We start from the raw sequence: 17,159 nt of genomic DNA, 5'->3' as shown, positions 1-17,159 counted from the left end.
TTTAATCTGTGAGAAAAAATATGGAATTTAAACACTGTGTGAAATAAATAGATGAAGAATTGATCAACAGAAAATAATTGACCAGCATCTTTTTTAAGTCAAAAACAGTCCCTTGTACTAGCTTTTGAATTGTGAGGATTTGCTGCTTTGCCTCTTTGACTTAAGTCATTGTAAGCTGAATATCTTAGAGTTTTGGATTGTTGAAAAAATAAATCAAAAGCCTTTTAGATAATGAGAAAATGATTGTTTGTTGTTGCCCTATTACTAACACAGTGCTTAGTTAAATGCTACAATTCAAATTACTTCTAATGATGTAAAGATATCTTCCAGTAACACATTGTCTTCAGTAAAATAAAAGTAAAACCGAAAATGTCTAATTCGGGTAGACCAGTGACAGAAAAGTTATCATACATAATCAAATGTGGCGCCCGCGGGCACAAATGTTTCACCTGCACTGGCTACCGAAAAATAAGTATAGGCTCAAAAAAAAGGCTGATATGTGTATCACTCCATATGCACTACTTTGGATACTTTGGGAATTATTTCAGCAACTGTTTGTATAATTTTTGATCTGTTCTTAATTTGCATTTTATTTTTATTTGTTTATTACTTTTTAATTCTTGCTTGTTTACATTTTATTTGTAGGGGAGCCACTTTGTAAATGAAAATTATAAGTATTATCAAGTGAAGTGGAAGCACTGCGTGAAACCCTCCTCCAACATCGAGAGAAGGAAAGGTAGCTTTGCAATGTAGGCCTGTGTTGTTTTTATACTGTTTGTCAAAATTGTTAATTTGTATTGTTTATATTGTAATGTGTGTGTTTTAGATCTTCCTGTCCCAACAGTTGTGTTGTGCACGGCCCCTGTCAAACAAACTAATAAACTAAACTAAACTAAACTAAACTTGGTAGCTGCCATTAGTCTTTCAGTTTTTTCTATCAACTTGACTATTTCTGATGAGGAATACAATACGCAAATGCTAAATCAGGCACTAACAGTGCACCAAGTCTCTGTAAACGACAGCAAGGCTAATAATCTGGAGATGTCCTACCCCAAACATTAAGGCTCCACTCAGTCAATCAGTTGGCTCTCAGCTTCAACGAGTAAATGACAAAATTTAAATTAGCTGCTGCAATCAACAACAATAACTAACCTTTCGAGTATTCAGCCGTTGAAAATTCTGTATGATTTCCACAAAAACACCGTATAAATACCGACAGCCATATAAAATCTTTAATTTTGCATCTTAAGACGTACACCATATTGATAAGAAACTAAAACTTTCAGAACTTATTGTTCCAAACGCTGTTTGGTGGAATTATTTGTGATTCATCCTAATATTTTTCTACTGACTTAAAAAGGGAGTCTATTTTATAAGATATATAGCTTTCAGATAAGAAGGCAAAGCATGAATGGCCAAATCTTGAATGAGTGTCCCGTAACGTTGTAGCCCTTAACAAGTTAAAGGCTCGTGCTTTCGAAGTGTTTACCGAAGTGCAAATTTAAAAGATCTTGGAGGAAGTATTACTGAGAATGAAAAAACACACTGACCTCAGCGACGACGGTTCAAATATCTTTCTGGCAGTTATTGTTGTTGTAGAAGCCACAGCTGACAGATAGAGGAAGCCAAGCGACAAAGTAACCAGGAAGTGGATTTCGCGCAAAGCATCTTGGTCAACATAGTATATTAAAGGCTTTTTTTAGCCATCTACTTTCGTCTAGTGTGAGGATAAACGCTAACTAACAGCTACCTAAAACTGCACTGTAATCTTTCCAGGGGTCTATAGGGACACATAGCTCTTTAATACCACGCCACTGGACATTGTGTTCTATTTTCTTGGCAAATAAAAATAATTATTATTGACGTTTTTAACCAGCAGATGGCGGAATACAACAACAACTAGCTAGGCCGCAGTTGATAACACGCGTAGAAGAAGAAGAATATCAGCAGAAGAAGAAGAACGAGCATGGCAGGAAATATAAGTACCACAGCTACTCCTATAACTAGTTGTTTATCTAAACTACAGTCTGTAAATGGATTGTTTGCAATATATAAGAAACAAGGGCCGACGTCTGCAGACGTGTTAAATACGCTCAAAGAAGCTTTACTCAAAGGTAAAACGGGACCGGTGTCAGGAAATAGTATGTGGTTTGTCATTTGCTGAAACTGACAGTGGAATGTTTGTATGTCGCCTGTCTTTCAGAGGCTGGTGTACAAAACCCCAACCCGCGGAAGAGGAAGAAGCAGAGCCTGAAGATGGGGCACGGAGGGACGCTGGACAGCTCAGCCTCCGGGGTGTTAGGTGAGCATCCAGGTGCTGCTACCCACGTGCCACTGATATCCTTCTTCTGCCTTGGCTGGAAGAAAATGGCACATATTAAAAGAAAGTTTCCCACCAGCAATTTTCCTCTTAAAAAAAAACTCGGAGACTGGTGATACCCTCTAACATTTCTGCATGTGCATGGATTAATTATTAATCCAGTTGTAGGGATGGTTTCAATCCCCCTTCCTTCCAGTCTATACAAGCCCCAGAGACCCCTTCTTAAAGCAAATTCAAAGCAATATGTTATGAAAAACTAAATTTACAATCCTATTTTTGTTTAAAATATATAGAAGCCAAGAACAGCCATGCTTTCAATTATTTATTTAATACCAACATTATTATTCTGAGTAAACAAGCTTTGTTATCATGAGATGGCAAAATAATCAACCAGTTATCAACATAGACTGTATAAATAACACAAGAAAACCTAAATACTAAGTGATTTTTCAGACCGATACTGATGTTAAATGAGGAAAACTTGTCAGATTACAGATACGAGCGCCAATCAACTGAATATGTTGGAAATAAATACACCTTTTCTACTTGGGTATAGCACCCATTTTGGACAGATATGACTATGCAAAGGTCATATGGTTGCTTTCTTTTAACATTTTACTGTATTAAAGTCGAGGAGAAATGAAAAATGGCATTTTAATCCTTTTAGATCACGTCCCTGGTAATATCTATTTGACAATATAGGCCAAAAAAATACAGAAAATCCATTCCTTCGTATTCTTATACCAAAATCTGATCATTTTTTCTTCCTGTAAAACAAAATATCACGTGTGCTTACGTAAGCTAGTACCAACCAATTTCAACCAATAATATCATGACATCCACCTGTCAATCAATCTGCAACATTTAGCCGCAGAGCGCCAAGAACACTCGGTCAGTTAGCTAGCTACTGCGCTGTGGAGAACGTCTGTCTACGCCCACTTCTCAACGATCAAATCAAACCCCTCTAATGATATGTCCCGCGTGCACGTCCTTTTGCACTCGGAAATACGTCACGATACGGAAGCTAGATACTCTCGAAAGGCCGTTTCATCTCGACTTTAAAGAATATGTATGTAACATTATTAATTATTGTCAACCAATTTTAGAGTGCAACACTGTCTGCTCAGCTGTGATGTTCTGTTAACTGTGCTGCTGACATTGCTGAGGCTAGTATTGTAAACTATTACGCTGAGTGTGCTATGCTGGATAAACAATGTGGTGACTCCATTTCTAATTCATCTGTTGCATTGTTTTCTACATCACGTGTTTATTCCTATTACTTTGATTGTTTATCAGCTAAAAAATGTCAGCTCCAGGACTATTAGTTTGACTGAAGAACTTTTATAAAGAACCATGGCTGTGTTTCATCCCCAATCACTTACAACAACATAGCTTTGGGAAGCGATCTCAATGTGGCCGGTGTGGACAGAATGATAACGGTGTGAGACAGTCAAATAAGCAAAGCCATTAGTATGTTTTTGAATTGTATGCACATCATTGTTATTGTTGAGTGTGATACAAATTTTCCACTATTACAGGGACATTAATACTACTAACATTATCTCCATTTCTTTCAGTTGTTGGGGTTGGAAATGGCACAAAGATGCTCAGTACAATGTTGGCTGGTTCTAAGGTGAGTTTGTTTGCACTCAACAGAAAAAAAAGTTGTTAATTTAACAACAAAGCTCTTAAGAGACCCATCAACCTCATTTCCAGCAGTGACATGCAGCTGTTTTCAGGTAGTAAGCTCAGATATACCCACGGCACACAACCTGCACGGCTGTATCAGAAGACAGAGCTGGGGAACATTGTAGAGCCAGATATTGATGTTGAGTGCCCCTTCTGAATGTTTGACCTTTGTGTTATTCTTTGCTCTGGTATACACACTTAGAAACTCAATTCTTAGGTTTTTTGGTACATTTAACTGTGGACGGTCGATACCTGGATTAAATGAATCCCTTTCTTCTGTTTATAGATTAGTTTTTACAATATTTGCAGGATTAACCAGCTCCACAAACAGTAAGTATTTTTTAATATACAGAGAAATAAAGGTACTATAATGTTTGTTTTCCAGAAATATGTTGCTGTGGGGGAACTGGGAAAAGCAACAGATACTCTTGATGCCTCTGGCAGCGTGACTCTGGAGAAAGACTTTGGTAAACATCAGTGTACAAGTTATATCATTTCATCTAAACCATTTATTACTGTATTTAATGTGTGCATGGCTCTCTGTGCAGTTTATTTTCTCTGTGTTGATGTTGTTTTTGTGATTTTTGCCCACAGAGCACATCACCAGGTCGGACTTTGAGGAGAAGCTGAAAACTTTCACTGGTGACATTATGCAGGTTCCACCACTGTGAGTAAATCCTCCAACCTGAGAAGGGACATTTTTATATATCAAAGTGATCAGGGGTTTAATTTCAGATCATTCAGATCATTTCTTAGTTTACAAATCAGGTTGACAGACCTGACAGACTTGGCAGACAGCCATATGCATAATCGTTCCTTAGAGGATGGATTATAGGATGAAGGATGAAGTCATTATGGATCACTTATAAAATTTTTCTCCCACATTCATTTTGCCTCAGAGCTGGAAATAGCCATGGCCAAAGGCATAATGTGCTTAGGTTGCCCTATTCTTGGGAACACAATTTGTCAGGAACACCTGAAGGACATTTCTTCAAATTTAGGCACAAAATATAAATTTTGACTCAAAGATGATGTGAGTAAATTGTGGTCAAAGTTGAACGGGTAATATCACTATGTTAAAGTTTGGGTAGGACTCGAGCATTCCTCTGGAATCATGACACAGTTTCACACAAATGTCCAACAGGATAAAATGATGAGCAGTGCACTCTGAACATTTTTATTCAGAAAGTGGGTGTTTTTAATTCGGATAAACTAACAGGAGTGATTATATTGAACTACCCCTAGTTTCTCAGAATATGCTGCTGTTGTTTATTGTACTGCAGTGAACCTTGTTGCCTCTAGGGGTCGCTGACAGCACTTTGAATTGCACATGTAACACTTCCCCTGTGATGAATCTTTCCTGCCAGTTGCCCAATGGCGCAACAGACGGATAAGTGCCCAAAGTTTTACCCCTTTATTTGAAAGTTTATATAATGGCTGTTCTCAGTGCAGCATTGTTTTGTTTTTTAATAAAGCCAGGCATGTTCAGTATGCGCTCATAAATTAATTCTCTCTATTTCAGCTACTCGGCTCTGAAAAAAGACGGTCAGCGTCTGTCTGTCCTGCTGAAGAAAGGTCACAAGGTCGAAGCCAAACCAGCCAGACCAGTGACTGTTTACAACCTGACCCTGCAGGAGTTCAAGCCTCCTCTCTTCACTCTGGGTAAGCACACATTGCTTCATGCCGTCTTCCTCTGTGTAACACTAACTTCTGACTCTAATTGTCATAGCACTTTAAATCTTATTTTCTGCTGCTTCCATTTTCTTTGACACTTTATTTTACATTCAAACAAATAGTTAAAACAGCTGTATTGCTTTAACAGATATTGAGTGTGGCGGTGGATTTTATGTCAGAAGCTTGGTGGACGACCTGGGAAAAGGTAAAACTTATTCATGATCAAGCAAACAAATAATAATCAATCGGAAATTAATCTTACTGACACTTTACCCAGAGAATAACATGCCTGTGTGCTGCAGCTCTGTCATCATGTGCTCATGTAAAAGAACTGACCCGGACCAAGCAGGGTCAGTTCACACTGGAGGAGCACGTCTTACACGAGGAGCAGTGGACGCTGGAGCACATCCTGCGGACTCTGCAGCCCTGCACAGAGGCTGAGTCGGGTGGGAACTGTACAAAACCACCAAAGGCTGACACCTGAGGATGAAACTGTGGACATGAACCAAAGTATAAGAGGCGAGCTGGGGCTGCTCAGCTTTTCCAGTGAACAGAACATTTAAGTTGAATTTTTGAGCAGATGAAGTGTGATGAGTTGAGACTTATGTCAAAAGTGTTACGTTCAAAAATTACGTTATACTGGATGTGATTCCAAGTCCACCTTCTTTGTTGTTTTCTTTGCCTCTCTTCTGCTAGTCAAGTTTGAGTTTCATTTGTAAATAATCGTCTATCTGGAAATAACAGCCCCACTCCAACCTGTGCACCAGACGCTCTTTTCATCAGTTCAAAACCCTCCTGGTTTTGCAGGACAGGGCGATAGCCTCATTATATGCTGTACATTTCAAAAATAATTTCAGCTATATAGAAATAAGTGATTGTATTCTCTTAGCAAAGATCGCTTCAATGAACTCTTTTTACTTTAAAGTTGGTCAGTGAGAGAGTATTGCTCACTTGAATGTTGTTTTACTGTATTATGTTTTTTATGTACCGATTGCCAAGAACAATGTTTTTTGTTTAAATCAATAATCACTAGATAACAATATTGTAATCTGTTTTGTTGTATCTGAATCAGCATTCAGTGGAATCATCCACTTCAATATTATAGCATGAACTGACAGGAGGAAATAAGCATGTATCAAAAGGCTTAATCTGTCTTTACAGATTCTGCAGAAAACATGCAACAATTTAGCTTTTTATGAATCCCTATTAACAAACTTCTGCTTGCAAGTGCAGCTAACAATCCATTCTAAGACCTATCTCAACTCAAACTCCATTCTTGCAAATTGCTCGCCAGACTGTAAACAATGCAGCGCATGGAAGAGGAAGTCTTGGCCTAAAGTCCTTTATGGCTGGACGCTGGCTACACCAGAAGGGTTGGCCGTCGCTCCCAGAGGCCATATTATTGCCAGATGTTAGTGATGGCTTTCACAATCGCACTAGCCTCAACATACACAACACAAGCCTGTGAAACGGGGGATAAAAATCTTAATATTTTGAATCATAACCCCTATATCATGGTACGTATCTTACCACCATGGTCTTGCCAATACACTGACATACTTTCAAGCCTTGCATGTGTATGAAACAGATAATAGTTCATATAATATAACCTATAAATTCCTTATTTAAGGAGCCACAATTGTGGGTGATCTTGAATATAAGTAACATAATATCCGATATATCGGACTTGAATTATTTATTTTTGCATTTCAAATTTAATTCAGAATGTTGAGAATAAAGTCCAAAGTTTCAGTATTATAGCCAGGTAAAAAAACGAATCTGAGTTGTACAATTTTTTTTATTTTACATTTTAACATTTCATATTCTCAAAATGGAGAAAATGTATTCTTCTTATACCTGATACAATTACTCTTCAGTAGTAGAGAACATGCATAGTGCTTTAAGTCACAGAGCAGTTTGCATTCAATAGAACCAACACACACACTTGTTTGCAATAACTCTTTTTCATTAGACCTCCAGGTGGTTTAAGTTGAATGACCTAATACGTTTACATGTGGTGTAAACTGTCCTGCAGGTGCAACAAAAGATTTAACCAGAGTGAGTGCGCTGTGAGGAGACTGTACTTGGTTTCGCAGTTTTGGGTTGAGGTCTTATCAGCAACTGAACAAAGCCACATCTCTTATCTAGGTGACACAAATAGGGATGCTAATTTTGTCTAGCTTCAAACCAGCTATACTTTCCAGAAAAATGAACGGCTGACTCGGCTGGGTTTATATTGTTAAAATATGTTGTCACTTATGTATCTGTTGTGTCTTGATGCCTGCTGCAGATCAAATTTCCTTTACTCTAAATAGGACCATGATTTATAAAGTGAGCATTCTGCTTTATTTGATTAAGGCTTGAAAATAAAGATTGAGACTCATTAAATATTTACTGAGGTAATAAATCAAGTGAGAAGTCTGCATTTTTTTAATGCTTCCATAAATCCAACTTCTTTCTTAAACCAGTGTAGTCGCCCCCTGCTGGCAATCAGAAAGAATGCAGGTTGAAGGCAGTTCAGCACTGGCTTTGCGTTTGAAGACAAGAGGCCTCATCCACTTCTTACAGTCTATGTGGTGATGGTGTAAATGTAAAAGCTGCAGGTGCAACAAAGCTAAAAGAGAATGAGGGAGCTGTCCTTCAAGCACAGACAGTACCCGCCCACACAGTGTGGTGTTGAGGTCTAATGAGCAACTGGTGAACAAAACAAACGCACATCTCTCTTGTACCGGTGCTGAGTCCGAAACTTGTGCTTCCAAAACTTTGGCGTCGCCTTAAAATATCAATTTTAAGCATCTTTAACTTGGACTTCTATGCTTATGAAACCAATGGAGTTTATAAAGAATGAATGCAGTCAAAGGGACAAGAATGAGCTGGCAAACTATCTGAGCAAACAGAGTCTCGAAGTGTGCAATATTTTGTCACATTGTTGTGTTTGGTCGACGTTATGAATGCATGCATTATGGCTATCTGAGCTGCAGCAGACAGTGAAAGGTATATTGGCCCACCTGAGTCTGAGGGAGTGTTTAAGGCAACATATATGGCGCCGCCAGCTGCCGAGGAGCAGCCCGAGACCTCTGCTGAGGAGTTATCAATCGTTTTTTGGACAGCAGTCTGACGCCGCGGGAAGCTGGCTGGATCAATGAGCTGCAATGATTGTCTCAGTCCAAATATTAGCAGTTTGGAGATTTCTTTCATGTCTTCAAGGCTGTTCATATCCCTGTTTGCTCTGTGGGTCTACTTTATCTAAATTACAGCCGTTAGAAAGTTGGCAGCGAGGCGTCGCGCGCTTTAAAGACGCATCATGAAATCGATCCATTAGATTGTATTATTGCGCACGTTTATCAGTGAGGATAAATAGGCTGGTTCCTCCTGGTGACCATATCATTAATGAAGTCACCTGGAAATAAAAAAATCAAGCTCCGAGAGGCCGCTCCTCTGTCCGTGGTGTAACTCTGAAACAGAGAAGTTATCGGTTATTGTTTAACACTTTGCGGAAACGTGTGTGAGCGGATAAACGTGCACTAAGTGAGCCATTAAAGCGATTTGCAGTTATAGTCATTATCACCTCGACCGCACTGATAGGCGCATTTCACAGGAAAACATTCAAATTGTGAGTTAATCACTCGCCATTGAGCTGTGCCGTTTGGGATGTGGATTGCAGTTAACTTGTATGACATTGTTCAAGATAACACTCTCAGCTGTTTGATTATTCAAAGACCAGAGTAACGCACGTTGGCTGTGCGTAAAACCAGGGACACAGCTCCAACACTGAGGCCACGTCATCTGGATTTCTGTTTGAGAAATTGATGCTTTAGGGGAGTTTACTCTGCTAGTGAAGCTTAAATTTGTCAGGCGCAATCCAGAATCTTTGTCCAGATTTGATTCAGTAAATAATCAGGAAAAATGTAAAATGGGGACAAGTTTAGGGAGGCCAATGAAATCTATAATGATGAAGTTGAAGAGGAGTTGAGGACTAATATTCAGGTGTGTGTGTGTGTGTGTGTGTGTGTGTGTGTGTGTGTGTGTGTGTAGGTGTGTGTGTGTGTGTGTGTGTGTAGGTGTGTAGGTGTGTAAGTCAGAACAGATAACTGGCTGCGGTTTTGCATAGCAGCCTCTCTTTATCTCCAGCTTGAAAAAAATAAACGCTTCGAAGTGAGAAACGCCATAAACGCGCATGGCTTACTTTACATATTTGATGTATATTACAACAGTACTTTTACTGACGTTGGATTTTAAATGTTGCAATGATCCTGATAACTAAGTATTTTTAGTTTGTTGTATTTCTTTTACTGAAAGATGCGCAATTTATTAATGTTAGGAACATTAATGCACCTTGTCAGGCTTTTGCACTGAAGGGCAGCCTACACTGCCACTCGGTGAGGTTTTTTCAGTGGTAGGCTGGAAAACATTAATTTCACTTTAATCTTTTCTCTTTTTTTCTCAATGAGGTGGATTCAAGTCAAAAACATATTTTCACGTATTTATTACATTTTCTTGCAACCTCTGTGTGACCAATGCCTGGCAACTTCGCTCAGCAGTTTGATTATTAGATGCTTGTTTTATCATTAAGTGACTTATAATGACGGAATTTCAGCTCCCCAACAAAGTTTGTAATAAAACAAACTTTTCGTTAGCGCATAAAGAGAAATATGATGAGAATAAAGTATTCGGGGACAAATTATTCTGAAGAAAACGACCTTTTATTTGAGGCATTTAAAACCACAAGCCTGCTATCAGTGTCATCGTTGCCTGTTGCATCTCTCAGATGTTTCGTTTTGGGAGTTACCAGAGTATTTAATGTAACGAACTGATTCTCCTGAAATACTTCGCTCTTCTCTCTGATCGCTGTGTGGCTCGATTAGAGCTGCGCGTAAACCAATCAGAAACGGCTGCTGGCCACCTGCAGGAAGTTGGCCGTCCACTTATCTCCTCCCTCCTCCGCCTGCAGCCAGATAACAGCCCGAACAGTTGGACGAAGTACCAGCTTGTTCACCACCGCAACTTGATGGACGCAAAAACATTGTAACGGCCTCGAAGACTCTCCCTTTAGTGGACTCAAGTTTGCCTGGAGGGTTACAGAAGCTGTGCAGAAGTTCTACGCAGATACTGTCGATAAAGAGGAAGGCTGTAAGGAGAGAAAGGAGGGACGCAGCCTTCCGTTAACTCGGCTCCAGCGCGCGGAGACAACGGCTAAGGGCACCATGAGCGTCCCGCTTTACGCACCGACTCCTATCCAGCCGGCTCACCCGACCCCCTTCTACATCGAGGACATTCTGGGGAGGACTGTCACCACAACAACCCCCTCTCCCTCTTCTTCTTCCTCATCCACCTCCTCCTGCTCCACTCCTGTCATCCCCACCCCGACTCTCCCGTCGCCCAACTCCTCCTTCACAAGTTTCATCTCGCCGTACCGAACGCCGATTTATGAACCCACACCAATCCACCCGGCGCTGTCTCACCACGCTGCAGCAGCGCTGACGGCGACGTACGCCTCCGCCGGGTCTTTCAACGGGTCCATCTACCCGTTCCACCACCAGCACCACCGCTCCATGGGGGAGTACGCGCAGGCGCTGCTCAGACACGACCCTCTCGGTGAGTTTCACAAGTGTGCGTAAAAGTCTTTGTGGTTTGGAAAAGTTCTTAAATGGACTGGTAGTCTCCTTTCTGCTTTAACAACAGGCTACCTGAAAAATATTTTTTTATTCTTCATACGTGTATATCTTGCATGCACTTTTTTTGTCTTATTCAATCAGATGATTGTCTGCTTTCTGCATTAGAGAGATTATCCTGCACTTCAACGCAAAATAACTTAAGCTGATGATGTGGCAACATGAGCACTTTTCACCCTTTGCAGGAAAACTTTTGTGTCCTCTCAAGCTTCGTTTCAGCGTCAACGAAACCATTTTTGCATAAGTATATCACGCTTGGCCATGCATGCGTGACGCTCTCAAGGCAGTCTGTTAGTTAAATGTAGCCTAGAAGCTCGCTGCAGGGTAAATGTTCCCCTCTGAAGCTCAGCTTTTCAGAATGGTGCCTGACCAGCACATATGAGTCACAGTGTTATTGTGACAGGCATATTTGGGGGCCACAATAGCAGCAAGCTTATCCATTCAGTTTGTTACTGGTGGTGGTGATAGGGGGGGCGGGGGGGGCGGGGGGGTGCATGGCAACCTTGACTCCTTTTCCTGACTCCCATTGTTCTAAAACATCAGAGGAGCAAGTCAGCCAGTGACTAAAACATAGCTGAGCTCTAAATCACTTGTTATTTAAGTGTGTGTGTGTGTGTGTGTGTGTGTGTGTGTGTGTGTGTGTGTGTGTGTGTGTGTGTGTTTCACAGACTTGTGAGCACCAACTGCCCCCATTACAGGCAGACAATTATTATTATAGGTTAGAACAAATGAGGATTGTGTTTGAGATTAATTGCCGCGGTGGGTCCGTCATTACGCACGCTTGTTGCAGACATTTAAACTTATTCTATATTGTTATTATCATTTTAAAATTTTAAAAACATAATTTATTTCAGGATAAATCTTTTTAAAAATGTTGACATATATTTTACTTCTAGGCGCATGAAACAACACTAAAGAGTTCGTTGATTGGCTCATTTAAAAGATTGAGAGGTTAGGAACTGAATCCATGTCAGAGCGTTGTTGGGTACAAGATGTGAGTGATGGTCCTCTTAAGTATAGTGTGACAGGCGGACCGTCTGGCTTTGTGTTACTTGCCTTTTTCCGTTCCTAGCGGAAGCCGTGAGCCTGTCGATAGGAGTAAATCTGGTTTCAGAAGCTGTTAAATGTTTTCCTGGCTCACCCCGGCCAGCCGCTTCCTCGGGAGCTCGCTGCACGCTGCTGATTATTTTATCGACATCCTCAATACAGACATATTCAGGAAACACTCGGCCTCTGATAGCCCGGGATCCGTTTTTCACATATTGTTGCACTTCCTCTGCCTGGCCAGCGAGGATGTGGCTGACTTTCTTTATGGTTGGCGGCGAGAAGAAAATAAAGCAAACAAGGACAGCACATCAAGCCTAATGGGACCTTAGAAGAAAAGATAAAGAGTCATTTGTGAGGATTTAAAATAGTACAGAGGGATCGGTTAAAGGGCATAATAAAAACATGAATTGTTCTTTTAAGCACCATAAACAAGACAAACCTGTAAAGAAGCAGATTAAAAACAGTTCTATTAGTTTTAACGATCATTTTAATTTATTATGTGATCCAGTTTTGATATAGTTTTTTATATAGTTCGGCTGCTATAAGTCTGTTAAAATATGTAAACAATAAAAGGAATCACTGTGAATAGAAAATAAAAGCGTTATACTTTATAGACCACAAACTTCTGTTTACCTGTGTTCTTGTAAAAGACTATTTGCATAATCGCTTCAGAAGTGCATAAAAGTTAGAAAGAGAACCGCGGAGATTGAAATGGTTCGCTACAGTAGACGTAGATTCCAAGCCAATTCATAAAGCTGATGAAACTTGAGATTTTCTTTCATGCAGCCTAAATATCAATATGTTATAATAATGCTACATTAAATGTAACAGTATCAATATGTTTTTATATCAACTCAAAATGACTTGAAAATGTTTTATACGTTAGTTTTCTCATAAAATGAACTTTTTGGGGTCTAAAATATGTTGTTTTCACTTAGAAACATCAGCATCAGAAAATAAAAGTGCATAAAATAGAATGTATAAATCATGGATATATAGTATAAAGTGTATGTTGGAATTGTTAATAGAAGTGTGAAAAATGTCGGACCCAGAAAAAAAGCTTTAATATCAAACAGGCTTGAAACTGTTCTTAACTTTTGCCCCTTCAGGTTTTCCCATTATTAAACTGTTTCTGGCTTTGTTTCGAGAATCTCTCTGAAGGCACTGGATTAGCCAACTTCCTGTGGAACAGAGCCGCAATAAGAAGGCAGCAGACAGCAGTTTCACAGCAGCAGCAGATTTATATTGTGTCAGTGAGAGCAGAGGACACGAGCGTCTGTTGGTGGATGCCATCGCCTATAATCACACCGCAAAGCAGGAAGCACATGAAGCGGATATTTGGCCATAGTTTTCACTCTGTCACGACCTTCCTTAAAGACAGCGTGCAGCAGGCCCGCGTGCAGCGCTGCTATTGTTCCTGCGGGTCATTAAGTGGAGAGGAAAGCGGAGAAAAAACAGGCTGATTACACCGCTGCTGCTGCTGCGCTCCTCCCATAATACATCTGTCCCACAGTCTTCTGACACAACAGAAAACTAACAATTATATTATGTTTGGACTGGTGCTGCTTTTGGCTTATTCATTTACTATTTATTTTCTATTTAACTAATTTTCTATCAGCTCGGACAGTGTAATTTATGAACAGAATATCATATGATAATGAAAATACAAATACGTGTGTGCGTATATTACTCATTAAGGCGAGAGGATTAGGAAAGAATTGGAAGGGACTCTTCCTTCCTTTTTCTGCTATTCCTCACTTTACTTTCTTTTTTTTTTTTTTTTAAATAGTTCTTGTCAGTCGTTTATGTGGAAAAAAACTCCAGAAAATGCCAGTGGATATAATGCTTTCTAATGAGACTGGATATATGAACTTAAAATGTTTCCTCCTTTTCTAAAGGGAAGCCTCTGCTGTGGACCCCGTTCATCCAGCGGCCCCTGCACAAAAGAAAAGGCGGTCAGGTGCGGTTCTCTAACGACCAGACCATCGAGCTGGAGAAGAAGTTTGAGACGCAGAAGTATCTCTCCCCTCCGGAGAGGAAGCGCCTGGCCAAGATGCTGCAGCTCAGCGAGAGACAGGTGGGATCACTGCGTCTATATTTCATTGACTGTGGAGTTCATGTTCATACCGGTTCATGTGAATTGTCCATATTACATTAAACTCCATTATTTATCTCTAAATGCGGATGGCGCGCGCGTGCTGAAGGAGATGCTCCAATATATTATTTGCCAAGAGACACATAGACTACAGTACATTTGAAATGAGGGTGCAATACATGTTATTTGCAATCTTACAGACTTTTTGACATGACACACGAATAAATGAATTCATTCGAACTCCGCCTGCCCTAACTGCGCGTGCGTCTTTGAAAACCAAAAGAACAGACACAAATCGTCCTCAGCTGCCTCGCGGCTCGGTACACTGAACATTGAAACATGAAGTCATGTTAAAGATATTTTCGTTTCAGACAGCACGACTTGATTTCTACGTTAGGTGGTTGCACGACTCACGTGACATATTTAGTTTTGCTGCTAAACAATAACAAAAAGCATGCTGGATTCAGAAAAAACATGATTCAGGATAAATAACGGACATCAAGAAAACTGTACATGAAATAAATCAAAGTAACACGCTACAAAAAAGGGACTTCGTTTACTTAACCATTCTATATATTACAATTTCGTGACTATTTGACGAACTTCCGTGAGACCTGCTTCAGGATCTTCAGAAGTCTCAAACCGTCAAAACATCATTTCAATGTGCTGCGCGCGAGTTATGTCAAAGGAGAAATATATTCCCCTCGAAAAGAATCATGAAGTCTTTCTGTAAGCATATAAATCAATGTTGTCTTAAATATGAAAGTTTTGCTATCTGAAATTAATATTCTGGCCTTCGACTACAGGCTGCTGTCTGTGCAGAAGAAGCGAGGACGGACATGTCTCAACTTAAACTTTAAGAATATATTAGAATATTTCCATGTAATAACATAGAATAATTGTAACCACAAACAAATAAACAAACAAAAATAAAGCATCATAGTGGAACTACACAGAGTTCACGGCAGTTTATTGCTTAGTTATATGCATTAAGTCTGAACTGCTTCTTAAATTGATAATTTAAGAGCAGATCACTGTCGAAATAAATCTCCACTGATAATTTTTACTTTTCTTCTTGCAGGTTAAAACCTGGTTCCAAAACCGACGAGCGAAGTGGCGACGACTGAAACAGGTGAGAGCTCTCACTGACTCCTGCAGTGGTTCCTTTATAGAGTTATTATCAATACGAGACAAACTAACGTGTACAGTACAGACGTCTTAATTCTTACAATTGTCACTCCCCTCATCAGGAGAACCCTCAGGGAGGAAAGAGGGAGGTGGAGGAGGACAGCTCCGCCGGGAGGAGTAGCAAAGCGGAGGAGACCACCGAGCCCTCAGGGGTCCAGAATCCGGCGCACAGACACTCAGTCCCGGCCTCCGAGCGGTCCCAAGCCGACCGCTGCGTGCGCTCCGTGTCCCCGAAGGAGCCCCACACAGAGCTGGACTCTGACGTGTCAGATGATACAGACCAGGAGCTGGACATAGAGGACGACGCAGAGTTCACACTAAACCCCTAATCCTGCTTTATCCACCCCGGGGTCCTCACTGATACCGGATCCACCGGATCCACCAGGACACTATGGACTCCTCAGACTCTGTTCAGCAGCTTCACTGGGCTCGTTTTACGCCTGAACGACAGACAGGATGACAGACTGGTTCCTGATGTGATTCTAAGGTACAAAGCAGATTCGCAAAATAAAACATTTCACCATCCAGTGCCTTCACAGGACAGTCATCTTTCCTTTTGTACATAACGTGTACTCCCCTGTGTGTGTTGATGATCACTGTAAATGAGCGGAAGGTTCCTTTTCTCTGTACTGTATGTCTTTGTGAATGATTCATGCTCTTAACTCTGCGGACCGCTGCCTTTAAATGTGACATTCAGTTGATTCATGTAGCGCAGATTATGTTTCGTTGGCGGAAATAAACTAATAAACAATGTTTGTGGTAATAATTCATGTGTCACGTCTGGCTTTTGCTCAGCTACGGAAGATGATTAGGGCCAAATAAGAAAGAAATAGTTCTGACATTAATGTCGGAATTCTGACCTGCTGAAGGAAACTTTTAAAATACAGTAAAGATTTTATTATTATTTTATTTTTGCAGAAGAAAAATATAAACATAATAAAAAACATTAAAAATTCAAATAAAACAACTACAAAATGAAAGAATTGGTTATTCAAAAATGGAATGAATTCAGAGAATAAAGTCAGAGAATGATTATTTGTAGCTATTCATTAAAAAAGCACCAGAAAAAAATCAATTATTGAATGTTTTGAATTAAATAGGCTGCATTAAATACACAGTGAAAACAAATTAATAAATCAAAATATAAGCGTTCTATCAGTCTGCTTTGGTAGCATTTATTTAAACTGATGTTAATGTAGGTGTTAAATGAAAGACCTTATTATTGTTCATCAAATGTAAAGGCTTTAATTGATTGAGTATGTATACACAGGGAACAATAAAAACAGTGAGTTAAAGCTTTCTTAATATTTAACTATTCATAATATGACAAAATAAAATTACAACATTTTTAGTTTGAAAAATAGTTTGTTTTTCACATCATTTCACATCAATGATGCAGAAAATAACATAAAATATCTTCACCTTAGATCAAACCAGAATGAACAGAGGAGAGGACACATGTAGACAGAGTGAG

General features: G+C 39.9%; 2 protein-coding genes across 2 annotated transcripts; both read left to right on the top strand.

Moving 5' to 3' along the window:
* The first annotated feature begins 1,964 nt into the window (after window positions 1–1,964).
* Window positions 1,965–6,606, top strand: trub1 (TruB pseudouridine (psi) synthase family member 1). The gene is made up of 8 exons (XM_069664379.1): window positions 1,965–2,114; window positions 2,204–2,302; window positions 3,898–3,953; window positions 4,395–4,476; window positions 4,604–4,676; window positions 5,532–5,671; window positions 5,832–5,888; window positions 5,986–6,606. The coding sequence occupies exons 1-8, from the start codon at window positions 1,967–1,969 to the stop codon at window positions 6,165–6,167; spliced, it is 837 nt and encodes a 278-aa protein (XP_069520480.1). The 5' UTR covers window positions 1,965–1,966; the 3' UTR covers window positions 6,168–6,606.
* A 4,053-nt stretch (window positions 6,607–10,659) lies between these two features.
* Window positions 10,660–16,451, top strand: hhex (hematopoietically expressed homeobox). Its single transcript, XM_069664378.1, has 4 exons — window positions 10,660–11,278; window positions 14,301–14,479; window positions 15,579–15,629; window positions 15,748–16,451. The coding sequence occupies exons 1-4, from the start codon at window positions 10,888–10,890 to the stop codon at window positions 16,012–16,014; spliced, it is 888 nt and encodes a 295-aa protein (XP_069520479.1). The 5' UTR covers window positions 10,660–10,887; the 3' UTR covers window positions 16,015–16,451.
* Window positions 16,452–17,159: the final 708 nt, after the last annotated feature.

The sequence above is a fragment of the Semicossyphus pulcher genome, unplaced genomic scaffold (assembly GCF_022749685.1).
Source record: "Semicossyphus pulcher isolate SPU_LCO1_2020_fin unplaced genomic scaffold, fSemPul1.0.p SCAF_16, whole genome shotgun sequence".
NCBI lineage: Eukaryota > Metazoa > Chordata > Actinopteri > Labriformes > Labridae > Semicossyphus > Semicossyphus pulcher.
Note: the sequence above shows the minus strand (reverse complement) of the source record. Positions and strands in the feature narration are given on the sequence as shown.